Source organism: Ambystoma mexicanum, chromosome 9 (assembly GCF_040938575.1).
Source record: "Ambystoma mexicanum isolate Mex_15411 chromosome 9, UKY_AmexF1_1, whole genome shotgun sequence".
NCBI lineage: Eukaryota > Metazoa > Chordata > Amphibia > Caudata > Ambystomatidae > Ambystoma > Ambystoma mexicanum.
In genome coordinates this window covers 1,555,027,916-1,555,050,758 of record NC_090931.1, presented here as the reverse complement: position 1 = coordinate 1,555,050,758, position 22,843 = coordinate 1,555,027,916, and the positions used below count along the sequence as shown (strand labels likewise).

At 48.2% G+C, this 22,843-nt stretch overlaps 1 protein-coding gene across 1 annotated transcript in view; it reads left to right on the top strand.

Moving 5' to 3' along the window:
- LOC138489514 (zinc finger protein 658B-like) overlaps positions 1–22,843 on the top strand; it is a 573,438-nt gene that overhangs the window by 134,390 nt on the left and 416,205 nt on the right. Inside the window, exon 2 of the mRNA XM_069617256.1 lies at positions 5,842–6,164. Within this exon, the coding sequence (XP_069473357.1) occupies positions 5,876–6,164 (289 nt within the window). The 5' untranslated portion in view covers positions 5,842–5,875. The remainder of the gene's footprint in view (positions 1–5,841; positions 6,165–22,843) is intronic.

Here is a 22,843-nt window from a genome sequence, read left to right as displayed (position 1 = left end):
AGCACCCACCTGCATACATTACCACCGGGAGCTGCTACTGACGCTTATCTATGATGGGCCTCCAGCACCCACCTGCATACATTACCACCGGGAGCTGCTCCCAATGCTCATATATGATGGGCCTCCAGCACCCACCTGCATACATTACCACCGGGAGCTGCTCCCAACACTTATATATGATAGGCCTCCAGCACCCACCTGCATATATTACCACCGGGAGCTGCTCCCAACCCTCATATATGATGGGCCTCCACCACCCACCTGCATACATTACCACCGGGAGCTGCTCCCAACACTTATATATGATGGGCCTCCAGCACCTACCTGCATATATTACCACCGGGAGCTGCTCCCAACGCTCATATATGATGGGCCTCCAGCACCCACCTGCATACATTAGCACCGGGAGCTGCTCCCAACGCTCATCTATGATGGGCCTCCAGCACCCACCTGCATACATTACCACCGGGAGCAGCTACTGACGCTCATATATGATGGGCCTCCAGCACCCACCTGCATACATTACCACCGGGAGCTGCTCCGAGCGCTCATATATATGATGGGCCTCCAGCACCCACCTGCATACATTACCACCGCGAGCTGCTCCCAATCCTCATATATGATGGGCCTCCAGCACCCACCTGCATACATTACCACCGGGAGCTGCTACTGACGCTTATCTATGATGGGCCTCCAGCACCCACCTGCATACATTACCACCAGGAGCTGCTCCCACCGCTAATATGATGGGCCTCCAGCACCCACCTGCATACATTACCACCGGGAGCTGCTCCCAACACTTATATATGATGGGCCTCCAGCACCCACCTGCATATATTACCACTGGGAGCTGCTCCCAACGCTCATATATGATGGTCGTCCAGCACCCATCTGCATATATTAACACCGGGAGCTGCTCCCAACGCTCAGATATGATGGGCCTCCAGCACCCGCCTGCATACATTACCACCGGGAGCTGCTACCGACGCTCATATATGATGGGCCTCCAGCACCCACCTGCATACATTACCACCGGGAGCTGCTCCCAACGCTCATATATGATGGTCGTCCAGCACCCATCTGCATATATTAACACCGGGAGCTGCTCCCAACGCTCAGATATGATGGGCCTCCAGCACCCGCCTGCATACATTACCACCGGGAGCAGCTCCCAACGCTTATATATATGATGGGCCTCCAGCACCCACCTGCATACTTTACCACCGGGAGCTGCTCCCAACCCTCATATATGATGGGCCTCCAGCACCCACCTGCATACCTTACCACGGGAACTGCTCCTAGCGCTCATATATGACGGGCCTCCAGCACCCACCTGCATACATTACCACCGGGAGCTGCTCCCAATGCTCATATATGATGGGCCTCCAGCACCCACCTGCATACATTACCACTGGGAGCTGCTCCCAATGCTCATATATGATGGGCCTCCAGCAGCCACCTGCATACATTAACACCGGGAGCTGCTACCAACGCTCATATATGATGGGCCTCCAGCACCCACCTGCATACATTAGCACCGGGAGCTGCTCCCAACGCTCATCTATGATGGGCCTCTAGCACCCACCTGCATACATTACCACCGGGAGCTGCTACTGACACTTATCTATGATGGGCCTCCAGCACCCACCTGCATACATTACCACCGGGAGCTGCTACTTACGCTTATCTATGATGGGCCTCCAGCACCCACCTGCATACATTACCACTGGGAGCTGCTCTCAACGCTCATATATGATGGGCCTCCAGCACCCACCTGCATACATTACCACCGGGAGCTGCTACCAATGCTCATCTATGATGGGCCTCCAGCACCCACCTGCATACATTACCACCGGGAGCTGCTCCCAATGCTCATCTATGATGGGCCTCCAGCACCCACCTGCATACATTAGCATCAGGCGCTGTTCCCAATGCTCATATATGATGGGCCTGCAGCACCCACCTGCATACATTACCACTGGGAGCTGCTCCCAATGCTCAAATATGATGGGCCTCAAGCACCCACCTGCATACATTACCACCGGGAGCCGCTCCCAATGCTCATATATGATAGGCCTCCAGCACCCACCTGCATACATTGGCACCAGGGTCTGCTCCCAAAGCTCATATATGATGGGCCTCCAGCACCCACCTGCATACATTACCACCGGGAGCTGTCCAACGCTCATATATGATGGGCCTCCAGCACCCACCTGCATACATTACCACCAGGAGCTGCTCCCAACGCTCATCTATGATGGGCCTCTACCACCCACCTGCATACATTACCACTGGGCGCTGCTCCCAATGCTCCTATATGATGGGCCTCCAGCACCCACCTGCATACATTACCACCGGGAGCTGCTCCCAGTGCTCATCTATGATGGCCTCCAGCACCCACCTGCATACATTACCACTGGGAGCTGCTACCGACGCTCATATATGATGGGCCTCCAGCACCCACCTGCATACATTACCACCGGGAGCTGCTACCGACGCTCATATATGATGAGCCTCCAGCACCCACCTGCATACATTACCACCGGGAGCTGCTCCCAACGCTCAGATATGATGGGCCTCCAGCACCCACCTGCATACATTACCACCGGGAGCTGCTCCCAACGCTCAGATATGATGGGCCTCCAGCACCCACCTGCATACATTACCACCGCGAGCTGCTCCCAATCCTCATATATGATGGGCCTCCAGCACCCACCTGCATAAATTACCACCGGGAGCTGCTCCCAATGCTCATATATGATGGGCCTCCAGCACCCACCTGCATACATTACCACTGGGAGCTGCTCCCAATCCTCATATATGATGGGCCTCCAGCACCCACCTGCATACATTAGCACCGGGAGCCGCTCCCGACGCTCATATATGATGGGCCTCCAGCACCCACCTGCATACATTAGCACCGGGAGCTGCTCCCGACGCTCATCTATGATGGGCCTCCAGCACCCACCTGCATGCATTACCACTGGGAGCTGCTCCCAATCCTCATATATGATGGGCCTCCAGCACCCACCTGCATACATTACCACTGGGAGCTGCTACCAACGCTCATATATGATGGGCCTCCAGCACCCACCTGCATACATTACCACCGGGAGCTGCTCCCAACGCTCATATATGATGGGCCTCCAGCACCCACCTGCATACATTACCACCGGGAGCTGCTCCCAACGCTCATATATGATGGGCCTCCAGCACCCACCTGCATACATTAGCACCGAGAGCTGCTCCCAACGCTCATCTATGATGGGCCTCCAGGACCCACCTGCATACATTACCACCGGGAGCTGCTCCTAGCGCTCATATATGACGGGCTCCAGCACCCACCTGCATACATTACCACCGGGAGCTGCTACCGACGCTCATATATGATGGGCCTCCAGCACCCACCTGCATACATTAGCACCGAGAGCTGCTCCCAACGCTCATCTATGATGGGCCTCCAGCACCCACCTGCATACATTACCACCGGGAGCAGCTACTGACGCTCATATATGATGGGCCTCCAGCACCCACCTGCATACATTACCACCGGGAGCTACTCCCAATGCTCATATATGATGGGTCTCCAGCATCCACCTGCATACATTATCACCGGGAGCTGCTCCCAACGCTCATATATGATGGGCCTCCAGCACCCACCTGCATACATTACCACCGCGAGCTGCTCCCAATCCTCATATATGATGGGCCTCCAGCACCCACCTGCATACATTACCACCGCGAGCTGCTCCCAATCCTCATATATGATGGGCCTCCAGCACCCACCTGCATACATTACCACCGGGAGCTGCTACTGACGCTTATCTATGTTTTGCCTCCACCACCCACCTGCATACATTATCACCAGGAGCTGCTCCCAATGCTCATATATGATGGGCCTCCAGCACCCACCTGCATACATTACCACCGGGAGCTGCTCCCAGTGCTCATATATGATGGGCCTCCAGCACCCACCTGCATACATTACCACCGGGAGATGCTCCCAACGCTCATATATGATGGGCCTCCAGCACCCACCTGCATACATTAGCACCGGGAGCTGCTCCCAACCCTCATATATGATGGGCCTCCACCACCCACCTGCATACATTACCACCGGGAGCTGCTCCTAGCGCTCATATATGACGGGCTCCAGCACTCACCTGCATACATTACCACCGGGAGCTGCTACCGACGCTCATATATGATGGGCCTCCACCACCCACCTGCATACATTACCACTGGGAGCTGCTCCCAATGCTAAGATATGATGGGCCTCAAGCACCCACCTGCATACTTTACCACCGGGAGCTGCTACCAACCCTCATATATGATGGGCCTCCACCACCCACCTGCATACCTTACCACTGGGAGCTGCTCCTAGCGCTCATATATGACGGGCCTCCAGCACCCACCTGCATACATTATCACCGGGAGCTGCTCCCAATGCTCATATATGATGGGCCTCCAGCACCCACCTGCATACATTACCACTGGGAGCTGCTCCCAACGCTCATATATGATGGGCCTCCAGCAGCCACCTGCATACATTAACACCGGGAGCTGCTACCGACGCTCATATATGATGGGCCTCCAGCACCCACCTGCATACATTAGCACCGGGAGCTGCTCCCAACCCTCATATATGATGGGCCTCCACCACCCACCTGCATACATTACCACCGGGAGCTGCTCCTAGCGCTCATATATGACGTGCCTCCAGCACCCACCTGCATACATTACCACCGGGAGCTGCTCCCAATGCTCAAATATGATGGGCCTCCAGCACCCACCTGCATGCATTACCACTGGGATCTGCTCCCAACGCTCATATATGATGGGCCTCCAGCAGCCACCTGCATACATTAACACCGGGAGCTGCTACCAACGCTCATATATGATGGGCCTCCAGCACCCACCTGCATACATTACCACTGGGATCTGCTCCCAACGCTCATCTATGATGGGCCTCCAGCACCCACCTGCATACATTACCACCGGGACCTGCTCCCAACGCTCATCTATGATGGGCCTCCAGTACCCACCTGCATACATCACCACCGGGAGCTGCTCCGCACGCTTATGTATGATGGGCCTCCAGTACCCACCTGCATACATCACCACCGGGAGCTGCTCCGCACGCTTATCTATGATGGGCCTCCAGCACCCACCTGCATACATCACCACCGGGAGCTGCTCCGCACGCTTATCTATGATGGGCCTCCCGCACCCACCTGCATACATCACCACCGGGAGCTGCTCCACACGCTTATCTATGATGGGCCTCCAGTACCCACCTGCATACATCACCACCGGGAGCTGCTCCGCACGCTTATCTATGATGGGCCTCCAGCACCCACCTGCATACATCACCACCGGGAGCTGCTCCGCACGCTTATCTATGATGGGCCTCCCGCACCCACCTGCATATATTGGCATCAGGAGCTGCTAACCCAACGCTCATGTATGGCAGGACCCGTCTGCTGCTCTGAGGAGGTTTGCCCCGTTCCGAGGGTTAGGAGCTGTCATTACCTCCCTAATTCCAGGCCAAAAGGATATCCTGCATCTGCCTTGTATTCCTTGGTGTAGCAGTGGTTGAATCAATGGGGCTTCCTTTCAGGGTAACACAGTATTTCTTTAAATAGGGGAATGTCAATAGAAGGCTAATGAATTCAGAGAGGTGCACATTTACTTCTTCGGCAGCTTGTGCTGTCTCTAGTGCCCTAGAAGTGGAATACATTCTAAACCGTGTATTTCCTTTAGGCAGGAAGGATGATACATTTTGTAGGCTAACGCACATCTTTCTCTTTCTCTCTCTTCTTCTTTCTCATATTGATGAAGGCGTTCAAGCATTCTGAAGCATTCCCAGGACGTCATGGATCTGGTGCAGAGAGACAAAGCAAAGGCACCTTCTGTCCAGGATTGTGATAACTCCATGGAATGGGTGAAGGTTGAAGTAGAGGAGGGGCCCAGTGATCATCCACTACCCATTAGCCTGGTGAAGGTTGAAGAAGAGGAAGATGCTTCTGCCTGGAATTGTTTGAGCTCAGAGGATTGGGTAAAGGTGAAGGTAGGCGAGGAGCTGTACTTTGACGATGAGGTGGAGGCATCTGCCAGAGATTTTCAGGATTCTGAAGGAAGGCGAGGTGAAAGTGTTTCTGCAGGTAACATAATATTTTTAAGTTTTGTAGAATTCGAATGTTGTGTAATGTACTGTTACTGCTACGCTGGCATGCAAAATTACTGCAGGATTGACAAGGTAAGGGACCCATTTATGGAGTCCATTTGGATCTATGGGTATTTTGGTGGTTTTGCCACAAGCTTTAAATCCACAAGATTATGAAGGTAAAGTGCAGAGTTTACTCTCCGCTATTTGCTAGTTCTAACTCCCGCATTTCCTGGCTATCCAATGGAGAAGCCTCGGTTTTAATTCTGTCCTCTGTGCAATACAAAATCCCCTCGCAAGGACACGCACAGAGTGCAATAGCTGTCTTCCAATGGATCACAGCGACTCCCTGTGTAAAGCCTGTAAGAGTGTCGAAGAATAAATGTGGGCATCCGATGCTAGGCAGGCCGAAAAGAAAATGGGTGAATCTGCCACTACTGCAGAAGATCTTGAGACACAGGAAGCAGGCACCGGTTTTGAGAGCAACACCGAAGAGCAAGTGAAAGAGGAAATGCAAACAGTTTCCTCGCAACTGGTCCCCAGCTATGTAGGGCAGAAGTTGGGTTGTGCTGTGGAAACAACCCCCGATGTTCAGAAGGTTGCATAAGACCCCAAACCAAAGGTAAAATAGACTAACATTGAACGAAACACTTGTCCGACCGTTCGCTTACCGTACCAAAAATGCCTGCCGTTTCTGCACCTACCGTACCAAGAACATACTCTGCACATAAACCTAAGATACGTATGGAACAGGGTGGGGCACAAACACAGGGCCATGTCGGAGCACTGGATGACCGCACCTGAAAAACACCATAGAATGGAAAGGCACACTTCGAATGGATTTTGTCATCTTTGACATGCAATGTCCAACTTCGGCTGCTTCAGCAAAAATATTCGGCAGAGGGAGCTCTGCGTCGATGGCATCAAGTCGATGAGCCTCGAAGGCCACCGTCGAGGGTGACATCATCAGATGTCATAAGTAGCACGCATGTCACCCATTGGCCTCAGTTCCATTTTTTTCCGCAAATGTGTTTGCTTCGTGAAACTCGGCACACCTCATACTTCTGAAGTACTTGCTAATATCATCTATTCGACGATGTCTTTGGCTTCTACCCCGACAACTCCTCCTTCCGTGTACAAGAAATGGAAAGAGTGCGGCTCCAAGATGTCGACTACAGGTTCGCATCGGGTCTGTCTGTGGTGCCTGGCCGAGGGCCATGAAACGGCTACTTGCTCCAAATGTCAGTCCATGACAGGGAAGGCCTTGTGGGAACGAAAGGGGAAGCTTCAGGTAGGCAAAGTGTCCAAGCCCCGTAAATCCAGACTGGCTGGGCTTTTGACCAACGAGTCGAAGGGCAACTCGTTGGAAGAAGGCTAAGCGCTCAATGTCTCATAGTGGTTCCTGCCACTCTTCGTCCTCATCGAAGCGAAGGCACCACTGGCCGCCTTCCTCGTCTTCGTCAGGCGGTACCTCCGAGAGGGTGACATGCCCGTCCAAATCATCAACACCGGCAGAGTGGGACATTTTCCGGATGGAGATGCTTAAGACCTTTGAGAGGCAGGGCAGGGCTCTGTCCGCGCCTTCTGTGGAAGCCGGCAAGGAGCTGTCTGAGCCGGATACTCACGCACCCTCGAGCCCGGGTATATTGCGTGATCCATATGGAGAGCCCTCGAGGCGTCGAGACAAGGTGTTGAAGGATCAATCGAGACGGAGAGAGGGAGAGGGAGAGGAAGAGAAGGAGAGGGGGGGAGAGGGAGATAGGGAGAGAGGGAGAGAGAGAGAGAGAGACAGAGAGACAGAGAGAGACAGAGAGAGACAGAGAGACAGAGAGACAGAGAGACAGAGAGATTAAACGCCTGTGGTGCCTTCGGTGCCATTGTCGACATTGACGCCAGCGGGGTCTAGTTAACTGGCTCATTCCCCAGAACCTGTTGACCCTTCAAGAAAGGAGTCTATCAAAGTCAACGCATTCAAAGCCTCTGGTCTCCATTCCAGAGAAAATGTGTGTCCCACTTCCCAAAATGGCTTTCTTTTAGGAACCACACTTCTATTTTTGAAGAGGAGAAACATTTGGATGAGGAGAATGACTGTTAAGACGGATTTCTGAACTCTGTCCTGGTGGCGCAGAAGTTCAGAAGGCCAACCTAATTACTTGGAACAGGGTAGCCTCTGGACGAGCCAGACCAATCAAGGTAGCGATCGCGGTGGTCAAGACTAGGTCTCAAGAGGGGTGAGGGTGACTGAAAGCCCGCAATGAGCACACAAAGCAAGAGCGCTTACAAACTACTCCAAACAGTTGTTATATCAAAAATATATACACATTTATTTTAAGGCCTTTAAAATAATGACCGTAGCGAGAAAATCACAATATCACAATATTAAACCAACACATACCATATCAACACAATATATATACAAATACGACAGTCTTAAGCGTTACACGCACAAAATGCGTAGTCCACCTGAAAGGGAAGGAAAACAGGCAGTGCGATAATGCTTTAGACTCAGTTCGCCTTCAGAGGCACCTAACTAGATGGAAGTCCGAGCCCTGCGAAGAGTGGAGCCTTGTGCTCAAAGTACCTGCCACGCCAGTGCCAACGGGCAAAAGGAGAAGCTCTTCGGAGGAAGTCAGGCAGTTCGGGTTAGTGCACAGCAGAAGGAGAACAGGTTCCGCAACTCAAGCGCAGCCTCCACAGCGGGCAGAAGCAGAGCGCGAGTACGGCAAAAAGGGTGCTGTTTTTACACAGCAGGGAAAAGCAATGGGATACTGCAGGAGGGCGACCAGATCCTAGCTATACTACTCACCGGTCCCCGAAGCAAGCAGACCCAGGCTTCTCCACGTTAGTTTCAGCAGCTGGCAGGTTCAGTGTAGAGCAAAAAGACGTCCCAATCGAAGAAACCTGCACAGTTTTGTCACCACAGCAGGGCAACGGAGCGGCCGTGTGTATCTGAGCCAAATGTACACTCCTCCCTTCAGACTTGGGAACGCCAATTGTACGAAGCGTGGGAGAGTGACAAGGACTCGAAATACAACACAACCTGGCGGTGGTTACAGAGCAGGACTCCCTTGTAAGCTGGTCAGTCAACTGGATGGCCCAGAGACGCTTCCGAAGGCTTACTTGGCAGGAGATGATGAAGTCGCCGGGAATAGCTGTTCCTGCTATTCCAAAGGTCGAAGCACCAGTACAGGCCTTCTGGTTCGATCAAAGGAGGAAAGGGTTTCACAGGGTGACAGCAGTGCAAAGGAGGATTCCTTCAGCGGGTCACCAGCGATTCCTCGGTCCAGCCTCGTGGTTGCAGGATACTTGGCTCCTGTATTGCTTCGTTCATGAGAACTCAGGAGATCGACATGGTAGTGGTGTTTCCAGCCCCCTCTTATCCACGGTTCCCTTCGCGCCAAAACGGAGGGGAGCCAATGGGAGATCCGCTCATCAACACACATACCATACGTGGACCAATCACGGACCACGGTGGTCCCAGGCATTCACACCACCCTAGACTCTCTGGCACCCAGGATGTGTATTGGGACCAGACATCCCAGCCCACACCCTGGAGGCACACAAAAGACATGTAGAAGCCCGCGAAAGCAACCACGTTTCGCGGGAAAGTACATGCCCAAATAAGGAAGGCCCCGGGTCGCCCGACCTGGGGAAGGGGAAGGGAGCAAGACGGTCAGTGGACAGGACAAAGGAGCCTCGTGGTCTGGCCATTTTGGGAGCCAGGCCACCATTTTGGGTTCAGTGCGAAAAACGCGCTCAGAACGCCAAAAGGAGCTCAAAATACACAAATCGATCGCTGCCACCATTCCAGTCCCTGAATGACTTGCACCGATCAAAATACCATCCTAAAAGAGTATCTAGGGCCTGTAGAAGGCTAGAGACCCAAGAGAGCTGTAACTTAGCTTACAGTGCCCTCTTGTGTCATGTTGCACTAAAGCCGCAGCATGATAAAAGAAACTACGGGAAACAGCGTTCCCCGGTACTGACTGTCTTAAGGGCATGTCAGTTTCCCCGTAAGAAAGGAGCGAAAGCCCAGAGGAGTGCGGCAGAAGGCTGCACTTCTCTGGCAAAGTCAAGAACAAGGTGAAAAACAACAGCAAAAAGTTTAGGGGTTGCCACATGGAAGGAAAATTACTTACAATTACGAAATCTTTCCTAACAATGACCTTTTTGGGCTCCAGTATGAAACTCCTAATGTGCCGGAATGCCTCATTTCAGAGGAGAGTAGGATGCAGGACCTGTGTGACACTTTGCATAACGCAAGTGGTATTGATACCTCTGCTGAGCTGGAGTTTGGCAAGCCAGAACATGGGGAGCATGCCGACTCTTCATATAGGCACCTTAATTCTAAGGCTACCTCGAAGAAGGCCGCATACCCTACCATCCCTCCTGATTGGGACGATAAGCGCGTAGATGGATGGGCACAGAAGGTTTTTCTGGTGGTGAGTATGGCATTGAAATCAGCCAACTCCACCTGTGGGTTTGCAAAATTTTCATACAGTCTATGGGAGTGCATATCCATGGCAGCGGAGCACATTCCAAAAGGGGATGAGGGACGGTTTCCTGGCTGTTGTTAAGGACGGCAAGGAAGCCATGTGTGAGTCCCTCCAGTCTGGATTGGATTCTGCGGATGGTATCGGCAGATCCATGGCTATGAGCACCATGATACGCAGGTTTGCGTGGTTGCGGAAGTCGGGTTATGCGCCTGGTGTGCATGCTGGTCTTCTCAACATGCCATTGGACGGGTCTCTTCTTTTTTTGCAGGAAGGCTGACAAAAGCCTTGAGAAGTTGCAGACCTCGAAGGCGGCTGCAAAATCTTTAGGCGCTGCTGTTAGGCAACCTCAGCCTTTTCATCCTAGCGGACAACCTTGTAGGGGTAGATCTTTTCGCTACTACTCCTCATTTGGAAGGGCAAGAGGAATGGATGATGAAAGGAGCTAACAAAAGTTCCCTCGTGGTGGATGAGGTAGAGGTGCGAAGTCAGTTCCAGCAGCAGCCTCTTTGCCATCAGCCTCTGCAACAGCAGCTTCAAAACCACCTTGAGGGCTTCTGGCACAGTTCTCCAGTGGGGGCAGGCTGTCTCAGCATCTATAAGGATGGCGAGACATTACTTCAGATGCTTGGGCTCTGGAAACAATAGCCCACGGCTACTGCCTTCCCTTTATAAAGAAGCCTCAGACCAATCCACCAGGGAAACACTCTTTGAGGATTTTGGATCCGCTCTTTGTGCGGGAAATTTTGACCCTGCTAGAGAAAGGCGCTCTAGAACCAGTGCCTGTGGTGGAGAGGAACAAGAGTTGTTGTTCCCTATATTTTTTGATTCCCAAGAAAGACTGGGGACTGAGACCCATCTTGGACTTGAGATGTTTGAACACATTTCCCAGGAAAGGCATATCTAAGATGGTCACTCATAGATCCTTCACGCCCTCCAACTTCAGGCTTGGTTGGTGTCATTGGACCTTCACGATGCTTATTTTCATGTGCCAATCCATCTCAAGCACAGGAGATGCCTGAGTTTCGCTGTTGGCGGCTCGCACTATCAGTTTCAAGTCCTTCCATTCGGGTTCACCTCCGCCTCCGCCTCAAGGGTGTTAACCAAGCTGATGGTGGTGGTGGCAGCGCATCTCAGGAGGGGGGATTCATATATACCCCTACCTTCGAATTCTTGAGGTTGCTCGGCCTCCTGGCATCCTGCATTTTCCTGGTGCCGGAGGCACGCCTGAGAATGAAATCCCTTCAATGGGCTCTCCGATCACAATGGTCCCAGTTCTCAGGCCAGATGTCGGACCGGCTTTGGATTCCGGCCAGGGTCTCGAATGATCTTTTGTGGTTGGCCTGCAAGAGGAATGTTCTGAAGGTTGAACACTTTTGGCAACCATTGCCAGAGATCACTGTAGTGACGGACCTCTCACTCACGGGGTGGGGAGCTCACACCAATGATTTGATTGTCATCAGTTGTTGGTCTCCATCTGAGTCCAAAGCTACACATCAATCTTTTGGAGCTGAGGGCGATCAGACTAACGCTAAAGGCTTTTCTGCCATCTGTGCGGGGAAAGAATGTCCTGATAATGACGGACAATACGGTGGCCATGCACTACCTCAACAAGGGAGGAGGTGTAGGGTCACTACCACTGTGCAGAGAGGCAATGCAGCTCTGGTATTGAGCTATTCAAGAATAAATCTCCCTATCGGCGGTTCACCTGTCTGGGGAGGAGAACACAGCGGTGGACGCTCTGAGCAGGTACAGCACAGTTTCCTGTGTTTTACAACTTTGAAGGCTAACCGCCCTTTAATTGGGTTTTGTTCCTTTCTTTTGGTCCAGGTTAGTTTCTTCAACGGACCTCGAATGCATCTGGTGATATAATCTCCTTTGTGAGGCAGCTGCCCATTTAACTGACACCACACAGGACTTAGCCACTTCCCAACGAGTAATAATGGGCTCACTTTTTTCGTTGAGCGTAGCATAGGATCACGCTTAAGGTAATATTTTTGCTTCATTTTTCTTCTCCTCCATATGGGCCAAGCTTACAGATATGCTTATACCCTACTATGCTTTTTCTCTCTAGATTCACAGATATGGGGAACACGGTCGGATGCTACTGACTGCAAGATTTTTTTGGGAACCAACACATTTTTTTCCCAGTTCTCTATAGAGACGCCACATGCACTCTTTGGATGCATGAACTGTTTATACATGCCATGGTTTTTTCATTTTTTTTACCATCACCTTTGGTAAGTTATCTTTACGATTTCCATGGCAATTTCTTGCTTCGACTATCCACTTATGCCCGAATTGGGGTTTTAATTTTAATTGTACTCTCTTTCCGGCCTTTCACCCTTACCCCACCCGGGGGGGAGGGCGGGTTCCGCTTGGTGTGTTCCAAGTCCCTTGCGGTTCTGTTCTCAGAAGGGGATTTCTGGCCAGGTCCTTTTGTTCTCCTCGGGGGGGTCACACTAGCATGTTACCAGGTGATGCCAACGCGTTAGGAGATTTAGACTTTGGCATGATGTGATTTGCAAACATGACCAGGATCATGCACTTTGCAGTTTTTAGACTCTAGCAATTCTTCTACATAATTATGTTCCATATAAATCATTCTCTTCATCATTTTCTACACATGTTTCTCTTTTTTTCTGTTTTCCTTCGAATTCAGTTCTTTTCTTTTACTAAAACATTCCTTCCTCTTTTCCTCTGTTGTTTTCCCACAGGGTCTTGCTATCACTGCCCTGATGAAGGCAGAGCTGGTACCGCCGAAACGCAATATTGTCTAGAGGGGATTGAAGGTCCCTCAGAATAACATCTGATCTATATTGGACCTCTCGTCTATAACAAAACAATACATGTTTTGTTGTTTCTTCAGTTAGCCAGGATTTACAAAAAACATTTGTTCAGTAACTCAGTTTTTTTCCTGAGATCACTGTCTATTGAATTAGCTTTATTCATTTTTGTCATATCAGCATTGTTCTTTTTTCCTTTTTTTCCCCATCATGCGTTGGCAGACCCCACCCCATTGGTATATGAACAAATATTCACACTGGGGTTTCATTGTTACTTATCATGACCATATAAGATTGAAAAACGTATTTGTTACCTTTTTCCAGTGTTGATGCTACTACATTGGGAGAAATATATTTTTATTTCTTTTTATGCTCCATTGACTTTTCCATTTTTTCTTCTTTCCTTTTTAACTAAAATTCATAATTTCTGTTTAGCAATTCTGCATTCTGATTTATGTTTAGAAGGAATTTTATATGTATGTAACCTCAAAAATATTTTATTGATTGTATTTGCCCTCATGGTTTAGGGCATTTATTTCATTTTTTGCACGGATGTTTGCACATAAAGTCTTGTCTCTAACTTACAATAATTTGTATGACTTTCCTTGATGTGTTGCATTATGATGGATACCAATTATATGTAGATGCTATTACCCCAAATGTGGGGCACTTAGGTTTGGACCAGTGGTAGGACCTTAATTCATTCACACCTTCCTATAGGCCAACCTACACACGTACTAGTACCGTGTGTTAATATTAGTTTTCTTTGCCCTCTTACTGGTACGTTAGCCCACGGGCACAACCACAGCCACAACAGTGTGGCCTTTTTCTTTGTTGAATTTGTTATTGGACAACCAAGGTTGTTATTGTGGTTGGGCGCCCCACGTAATGGGGTTTTGATTGACTTTATAATTATAGCCATACTCAGGCTCTGTTGCAAAGCTTCTTCATTTACTGTCCTTTGCTCTAGCCTGCCTTAGGCATTTCACCTCTTTCCCCTATCATTGTACATCTCGCAAGGGCACTGGCACCCATGCGGCACCCGCATCTCGTGGGTTGGGTGATACAGAGATGGCCGAGAATGCCACACTAAGTTACTCAGAGGAGGAAACTATTGAACTTATCCGGGGCCCCTCCTTCTTTGACCCTCCAGATCCAAATCAGCCGACTACCTCATCCAGCACAGCTGAGGACCTACTAAAATTAAGGAAAAAGGCTTTTCGCACTGAACTCCACGGGCACTTCTTTCGAGAATATTTGAAAAAGAATATCATACCCAGTGGACTAATAGTGCGTAACGAACCCAGATTATTCTTAGAAGATAAAGAATACACCACTAACTTTAGTTTTTTTGCTACAAAATGCAGTAGAGACCTGATGGTCCTTACGATTACTACAGCACAACGTATCAATACAGAATTACAAAAAATCTTACAGACTGAAGAATCTAAATTCAAAAATAACACCTTACTCACGTACATAGAGGCACAACTTTCAAACATTAATAAAGAATTTGAACAATTCAAGTCCAATACCCTAACTAAGAAAACCAACAAATTAAATAGAGATATCAAAGACTTTAGGACTGAAATCATCTACCCTTATACAACTGACGGCTATCTCGATTCCCTGAAAAAACAAGGAGCGGGATCCCAATCCTCACCACGAGGTAGACGAGGCAGAGTTACTTTTCCAGGATCAAGTAGCTCGGGCTCCTCGGGGGGAAGCTCCCACCAGAACTTCCCTCTGTATCAGCCCTATCAATTCGCACAACCACAGCTCCAGGGTCCGTACCCCCCACCTTTCCCTTTTTTAGGCAGAGGAGGACAGGGAGGGGGATGGGGTCCTCCTTTCTGGAACACACCGAGCCAAGGACAACGGAGACGCCCCAGGAGACGGAGACGTTAGACCACTTTCCCGACAACAATCAGTTACCGATTTTCAATTTGGGTAACTTTAATCTCACTCCCGAGCAAATTTTGCTTTTAACCAACGGTCTGTCTTTTGTACCAACTAGTGATACAGATTGGTTTAAGGCCGAAACTCAGATGCGCCGCTTTTTTCGGAATTTAAGACTTCGTGTCTTTTTCCAAGATCACAATATACCAGATGCAGACCCAGATACAGGCCTTCACCCTCAGTTTTCCTTTACTCCATCAGACAACCAAACACCGGACGACATACTCACCTTTGAGAGATGTGTCCTGAGAGACATTAGACTGTTGAAGAAGAAAAACAAGCATAGAGTACATCATAATCTCACTAAGGGCGAGAGAAAAGCTTTGAAAGATCTCGCTAGCAACCATGATCTTATTATAAAACCAGCTGACAAAGGTGGCGGCATTGTCTTGATGACCAATGACCAGTACACCAATATGATCAATAATTTATTGAATGATGGGGTCAGCTATCGTATACTTAGAAAGTACCGTTCGAAAGAAATGAAAATAGAGATCTCAGAAATGGTCGCATTCGCGCTCGAAAGAAATTGGATCACAGACAAAGAATCAAGTTTCTTAACCACATCTTCTAATCGCACCCCCTGTCTATACGCCCTCCCTAAGATCCATAAGAACGCACAGGATCCACCGGGAAGACCCATTGTCTCGGGTTGCGGCTTCATTTTGGAACCCTTGGGTCAATTCATTGACTATTTCCTTAAACCCTTGAGCAGTAAAACCCAATCATATCTCAGGGATACGACACATACCATTCAGGTGTTTGAGAACCTGTCGTTTGATGGTTCCAAACAACTTTTGGTTACCATGTACATACAATCCTTATATATGTCTATCCCACAAGATGCAGCGATTGAGTGTATCTATGAACATTTGACCCGGGACCACACTGAGACCGGCCCATCCCGGATACCACCAGAATTCATCATTGAATTAGCCACATTTGCTCTATGCAAGAATTTTTTTACTTTTGACAATCGGTTTTACTTGCAGGTCAAAGGTACAGCTATGGGTGCAACATTCGCACCTAGCCTTGCCATTCTTTTCATGGCCTCTTTTGAGGAAAAATACATCTTCAATCAAATCAACCAGTGGTGCACCAAGATCTCTCGCTGGCATCGATATATCGATGATATTATCTTCATCTGGACAGGCGACGACACATCCCTCCAACAATTTTCTGAATGGTTGAATACTTGTGATAATAATATCAAATTCACCATGGAACATAGTACTACACAGATACATTTCCTGGATTTAGAGATTACAGGTCTCAACAACAAACTAGCCTGTAACCTATTCAGGAAACCTACAGACCGCAACACTCTCCTTCATTATCAAAGTGACCATCCACTACATATTAAACAGAACTTGCCATATGGGCAATTACTAAGAATCAGAAGAAATTGTACTTCTCTGAAAGATTTCTATGAGAATGCCGAAGCACTTGGTCAGCGCCTACCCCTACGTGGATACCCCAAAAGGTTGGTGAATACCGCTACCAAGAGAGCTAGGTTCACGGACCGGGATTCACTTTTGATATCACGGCCGGAACCGAATACCCCTGATGCAGCAAGGTTAACATGCGTCTTGACTCATGGACCGAATGTTTTTGATTTTAAAAAAATGATCAGAAAATATTGGCCCATTATTAGATTACAACTGGTGGATGAGCCTATACCTCGCTTTGCTTTTAAAAGAGCAAAAAAATCAGAGATCATTTAGTTCATTTCTCATACAGTAAAATTCCACTACGCACAGGCCTGTGGAACTTACGCAAGGTCACCGGACACTATCCTTGCGGATCCTGTTCGGTATGTAAATTTACTAAGAGGATTCAAACATTCAACATTGGCGATAGACAATGGGTCTTAAACAATCAATCCAATTGCAAGACCAGTCAAGTGATATGCTGTATTGAATGCCCTTGTGGGCTCAGATATGTGGGACAAACTATGTGGAATGTAGGGACTCGGATCTCAGAACACCGCTCGAGGATCCGGTGTAAGAAAACTACATCTCCGTTGGTCACACATTACCTGACCAACTCCCATACCCCTGATGATATCTTGTGGTGGGTCCTTGGTAGGATCCATACAGGTCAAAATGTACAGCACAGACTTCTCGAATTGGAAAAGAGATGGGTGTACAGATTGGACTCCCTGGACAATGGTCTCAATGAGCTACCTCCTTCCTGAATCCTTCACCGTTAACAGAGATCCCTTTTAGATAATTTTTTAGAGCTGAGCTTTCCTATGGTTTTATTGTCATCCATATTATCCCTACATAGGGACCTCCAGGTTATTCAACATGCTGCGCACATTTACACTCGGGACTGCCTCCACAATACCATTCAGTCCCGGCATGCATACACTGTTTACATGCACACCCACAATTTTTTCCTTACCTGGCAGAAATCCATGTCTAGTTAGACTTCTCATTGCGCAAGAGTCTAGATACCTTGGGAGCCGGTCAGGAGATTAGGTCCCTGTCACATGGGTCCTAACAACATGGGTGTAACACAGATCCCTTGGGAGCCGGTCAGGAGATTAGGTCCCTGTCACACGTCATGGCGTCCTTCCAAATAGAAAGGCTCCTTTTCCGCATTCCAGGAGCCAGTCGCAGCAGAATTTGCAGCGCGGCACAGGCGCCAGCCGGAGGCTGTCTTTCCCTCCTTTCCCTATCTGCCCAAGCTCTTCGTTATGGAACTCAGCTACACCTAATAACAGGTACTGAACTACCTGCACTACAGCTTCCTTACACTCAAGTTTTCTTTCCTGTGTTTTACAACTTTGAAGGCTAACCGCCCTTTAATTGGGTTTTGTTCCTTTCTTTTGGTCCAGGTTGGTTTCTTCAACGGACCTCGAACGCATCTGGTGATATAATCTCCTTTGTGAGGCAAATGCCCATTTAACTGACACCACATAGGACTTAGCCACTTCCCAACGAGTAATAATGGGCTCACTTTTTTCATTGAGCGTAGCATAGGATCACGCTCAAGGTAATATTTTTGCTTCGTTTTTCTTCTCCTCCATATGGGCCAAGCTTACAGATATGCTTATACTCTACTATGCTTTTTCTCACTAGATTCACAGATATGGGGAACACGGTCGCATGCTACTGACTGCAAGATTTTTTTGGGAACCAATACATTTTTTTCCCAGTTCTCTATAGAGACGCCACATGCACTCTTTGGATGCATGAACTGTTTATTACATGCCATGGTTTTTTCATTTTTTATACCATCACCTTTGGTAAGTTATCTTTACGATCTCCATGGCAATTTCTTGCTTCGACTATCCACTTATGCCCGAATTGGGGGTTTAATTTTAAATGTACTCTCTTTCCGCCCTTTCACCCTTACCCCACCCGGGGGGGGCGGGTTCCGCTTGGTGTGTTCCAAGTCCCTTGCAATTTTGTTCTCAGAAGGGGATTTCTGGCCAGGTCCTTTTGTTCTCCTCGGGGGGGTCACACTAGCATGTTACCAGGTGATCCCAACACGTTAGGAGATTTAGACTTTGGCATGATGTGAGTTGCAAACATGACCAGGATCATGCACTTTGCAGTTTTTTGACTTTAGCAATTCTTCTACATAATTTTGTTCCACATAAATCATTCTCTTCATCATTTTCTACACATGTTTCTCTTTTTTTCTGTTTTCCTTCGAATTCAGTTCTTTTCTTTTACTAAAACATTCCTTCCTCTTTTCCTCTGTTGTTTTCCCACAGGGTCTTGCTATCACTGCCCTGATGAAGGCAGAGCTGGTACCGCCGAAACGCAATATTGTCTAGAGGGGATTGGAGGTCCCTCAGAATAACATCTGATCTATATTGGACCTCTCTCTATAACAATACATGTTTTGTTGTCTCTTCAGTTAGCCAGGATTTACAAAAACATTTGTTCAGTAACTCAGTTGTTTTCCTGAGATCACTGTCTATTGAATTAGCTTTATTCATTTTTGTCATATCAGCATTGTTCTTTTTTCCTTTTTTTCCCCCTCATGCGTTGGCAGACTCCACCCAATTGGTGTATGAACAAACATTCACACTGGGGTTTCAATGATACTTATCATGACCATATAAGATTGAAAAAAGTATTTGTTACCTTTTCCCAGTGTTGATGCTACTACATTGGGAGAAATATTTTCTTTATTTCTTTTTATGCTCCATTGACTTTTCCATTTTTTCTTCTTTCCTTTTTAACTAAAATTCATAATTTCTGTTTAGCAATTCTGCATTCTGATTTATTTTTAGAAGGAATTTTATATGTAACCTCAAAAATGTTTTATTGATTGTATTTGCCCTCATGGTTTAGGGCATTTATTTCATTTTTTGCACTGATGTTTGCACATAAAGTCTTGTCTCTAACTTACAATAATTTTTATGACTTTCCTTGATGTGTTGCATTATGATGGATACCAATTATATGTAGATGCTATTACCCCAAATGGGGCACTTAGGTTTGGACCAGTGGTAGGACCTTAATTCATTCACACCTTCCTATAGGCCAACCTACACACGTACTACTACCTTGTGTTAATAACAGCACAGTCTCCCACAAGTAGGAACTAGCTCAGGAAGTCCTTCCAGAGGTCTTTGCCCTTTGGGGAACCCATCAGGTGGAGTTGTTCGTGACCGGTGCCAACCGGAATTGCGAGCAGTACTGCTCAAGGAAATTTCCTCTGAGAGGAGCTCTAGGAGGTGCTTTAGTGGTGGACTGGGAATTCCCCCTGCTGTATGCGCTTCCTTCAGTCCCCATCATTCCTCAAGTAATAAGGAGGTTGAGGAGGTTCGGGAACCGCATGATCCTCATTGCCCCGGACTGGGCCATGAGAACGTGGGATCCGGATCTACTGGACATGGCCATCTGTCCTCCGATACGTCTTCTGCAAAGTGAGAATCTTCTTGAGAGTGGGGGGAGGTCGGGTTCTCCATCCAGAGGTCAACCCTCTCAACCATCACGCCTGGTTTCTGAAAGGTTGAGGTACAAGGATTGGGACCTCTCGGATGACGTGATGGAAGTGTTGCTTTCGGCCAGAAGGCCACCAACAAAGTCTCTGTACCATTGCCATTGGAATACGTTTTGCGACTGGTGCCGAGACTAGAATGTTGATCCTTTTTAGCGTACTACACCGGATGTTCTATCCTTCCTGCTTTCGTTAGCACACAAAGGTCTTCAGGTTGGTACCATTAACGGTTACCTGGCAACGCTTTTGATTTTTAAGCGCTCATCAGAGGAATGTTCCTATTTTAAGATCCCTCTGGTCACTCAGTTTCTAAAAGGGCTCACAAATAGTTTCCCACCTTCTACATTTCAGGTTCCGGTTTGGGACCTCAACCTGGTTTTGAAATTCCTAATTGATGCTTCCTTTGAACCCTTGCACTCATGTCCATTAAGGTTGTTGACTTTTAAGCCAATCCTGTTGGTGCTTTTACATCTGCGAGTGAGTGAGTTGCAAGTGCTTTCTTCCAAGCCACCCTTTACTATATTCCACAAGAACAGGGTTTTATTGAGGGCGAAACCCTCCTTATTGCCTAAGGTTGTTTCGGACTTCCACCTAAGGCAGAAAATTGTGCTAACAGCATTCTATCCTCCTCCGCATCCTAGTAAGGACGAGGAAAGGCTACATCGCTTGGACCCTAGGAGAGCGCTAAGCTTTTATGTTTCCAGGATGTCCAAATTGAGAGTGGACGACCAACTCATTTTAGGGTATACTGGACACCGACTAGGCCATGCTGTTTCCTAGCAGACCTTGTCTAGGTGGATCATCCTCACTATTTTTGAATGCTACAGACTGGCTGGCAAGGACCTGCCTGAGGGTTTGTGTGCTCATTCCACCAGAGGCATGGCCACTTCAACTGCCCTGCAGACAGGTGTCCCTACGAAGAACCTCTGTGATGCTGCAACGTGGTCATCTATACAAATGTTTCCTAAGCATTACTCTCTGGATACTTCCCACGCTCAGGGTGTTGCTTTTGGTAAGGCAGTCCTTTATTCTGCCCTCTCAAATTTCTGCATGTCTAAATTCTTCACCCTCCTCATATACTGGATACTGCTTTGGGAGTCTGTCAAAGATGAGTAATATGTTGGAGGACACAATCCATTTGAAGAACAAGTTACTTACCCCCGGTAACGTTCTTTCAACTGATGTTCCTCCAACGTATTCCTCATCGCCCTCCCAGCCTACAACTCCTATTACAGCTTTAGTTTCAACAAGGCTGAGTACTGTCCTGCCCGTGTTTGTGGGCGCTTCTGATACACGAGGGGGAGAAAAACAGAACTGAGGCCAACAGGATCCGTGTATGCTACTTATAACATCTGATGACGTCCCCTTCGACGGAGGCCTTCGAGCGACATCGATTCGACGCAGGGCGCCCTCTGCCGAAATTCTTTTTCCGAAGCAGCCGAAGCTGGACATTACATGTCAAAGATGAGGAATAAGTTGGAGGAACATCCAGTCAAACATTACCAGGAGTAAATAACTTGTACTTTCATCTGTGTTGCCTTGGCTTCAGGGTCTGATTTACAAGATGAGGAGGATGTACTCTAGATCCACATCATCTGCCCCATAGAGATTGGACAGAAGAGAGAGTCAATTTCCTTATGAGAAAGATGGAATCCTTAATGGAACTTTGCAATAAATTCCCAAAAAATAGAAAGTGGGGGGTCAGGGCTTAGACTACCGCTCAAAGAGGCACAAAATAGTATTGGCTGAAGCAGAGCAGGCAAATGAGGGGGAGGAAGAACGAGTCGAGGATGACCTCTATTCAGATGTAGAGTAGTTTGTGGAGGATGAAGAAGAAATAAGTATACCCAGAAGACTATAATCTTCCATCCCAGACCAAGAGGAACCTTTGTCTCCCACGGAGGACCAGGTCTTGTATGCATATCTCTTAAGGAGAGCAGCTGTAAAATGTAATATTCAAATAGAGGAACCCCAAGACGAGAAGGACTTGAGGACGTCCTCAAAAAAGGAAATCAGTCTTGCAGTCCATACCATTGCTTAAAAGAATCACTCCATCTTTGTTAACTCAGTACAAACTCAACCCAAGCATACAAAAGAAATATAGGCTAGCACCTAGCGATGGTATATAAGGCGGCAGCAAAGGGTAGACTCATTGATAGCTACTGCGAAAAGAGGGGCAGAGCATCCCTATTAATCAGTGTAGACCCCCTGATGAGGAAAGCAAATAACGTTATGCTTTTGGAAGGATAATTGCTGGTTTCACATCCCACGAGTTTAGAATTGCAACGCAACACACTGCTGGCACAATATAATCGGGGCTAACGGGACGCAATGGAACAGGTCACCAGTCAGGTTGCTGAGCCCACCAAATTAGCAATGCCTAAAATCGTATCTGAGGGTAAAGGTTCAACCAATGCAGTAATTACATATACACTGGATACTGCAGAAACAGCGGGAAGAATTGTTGCAGGGTC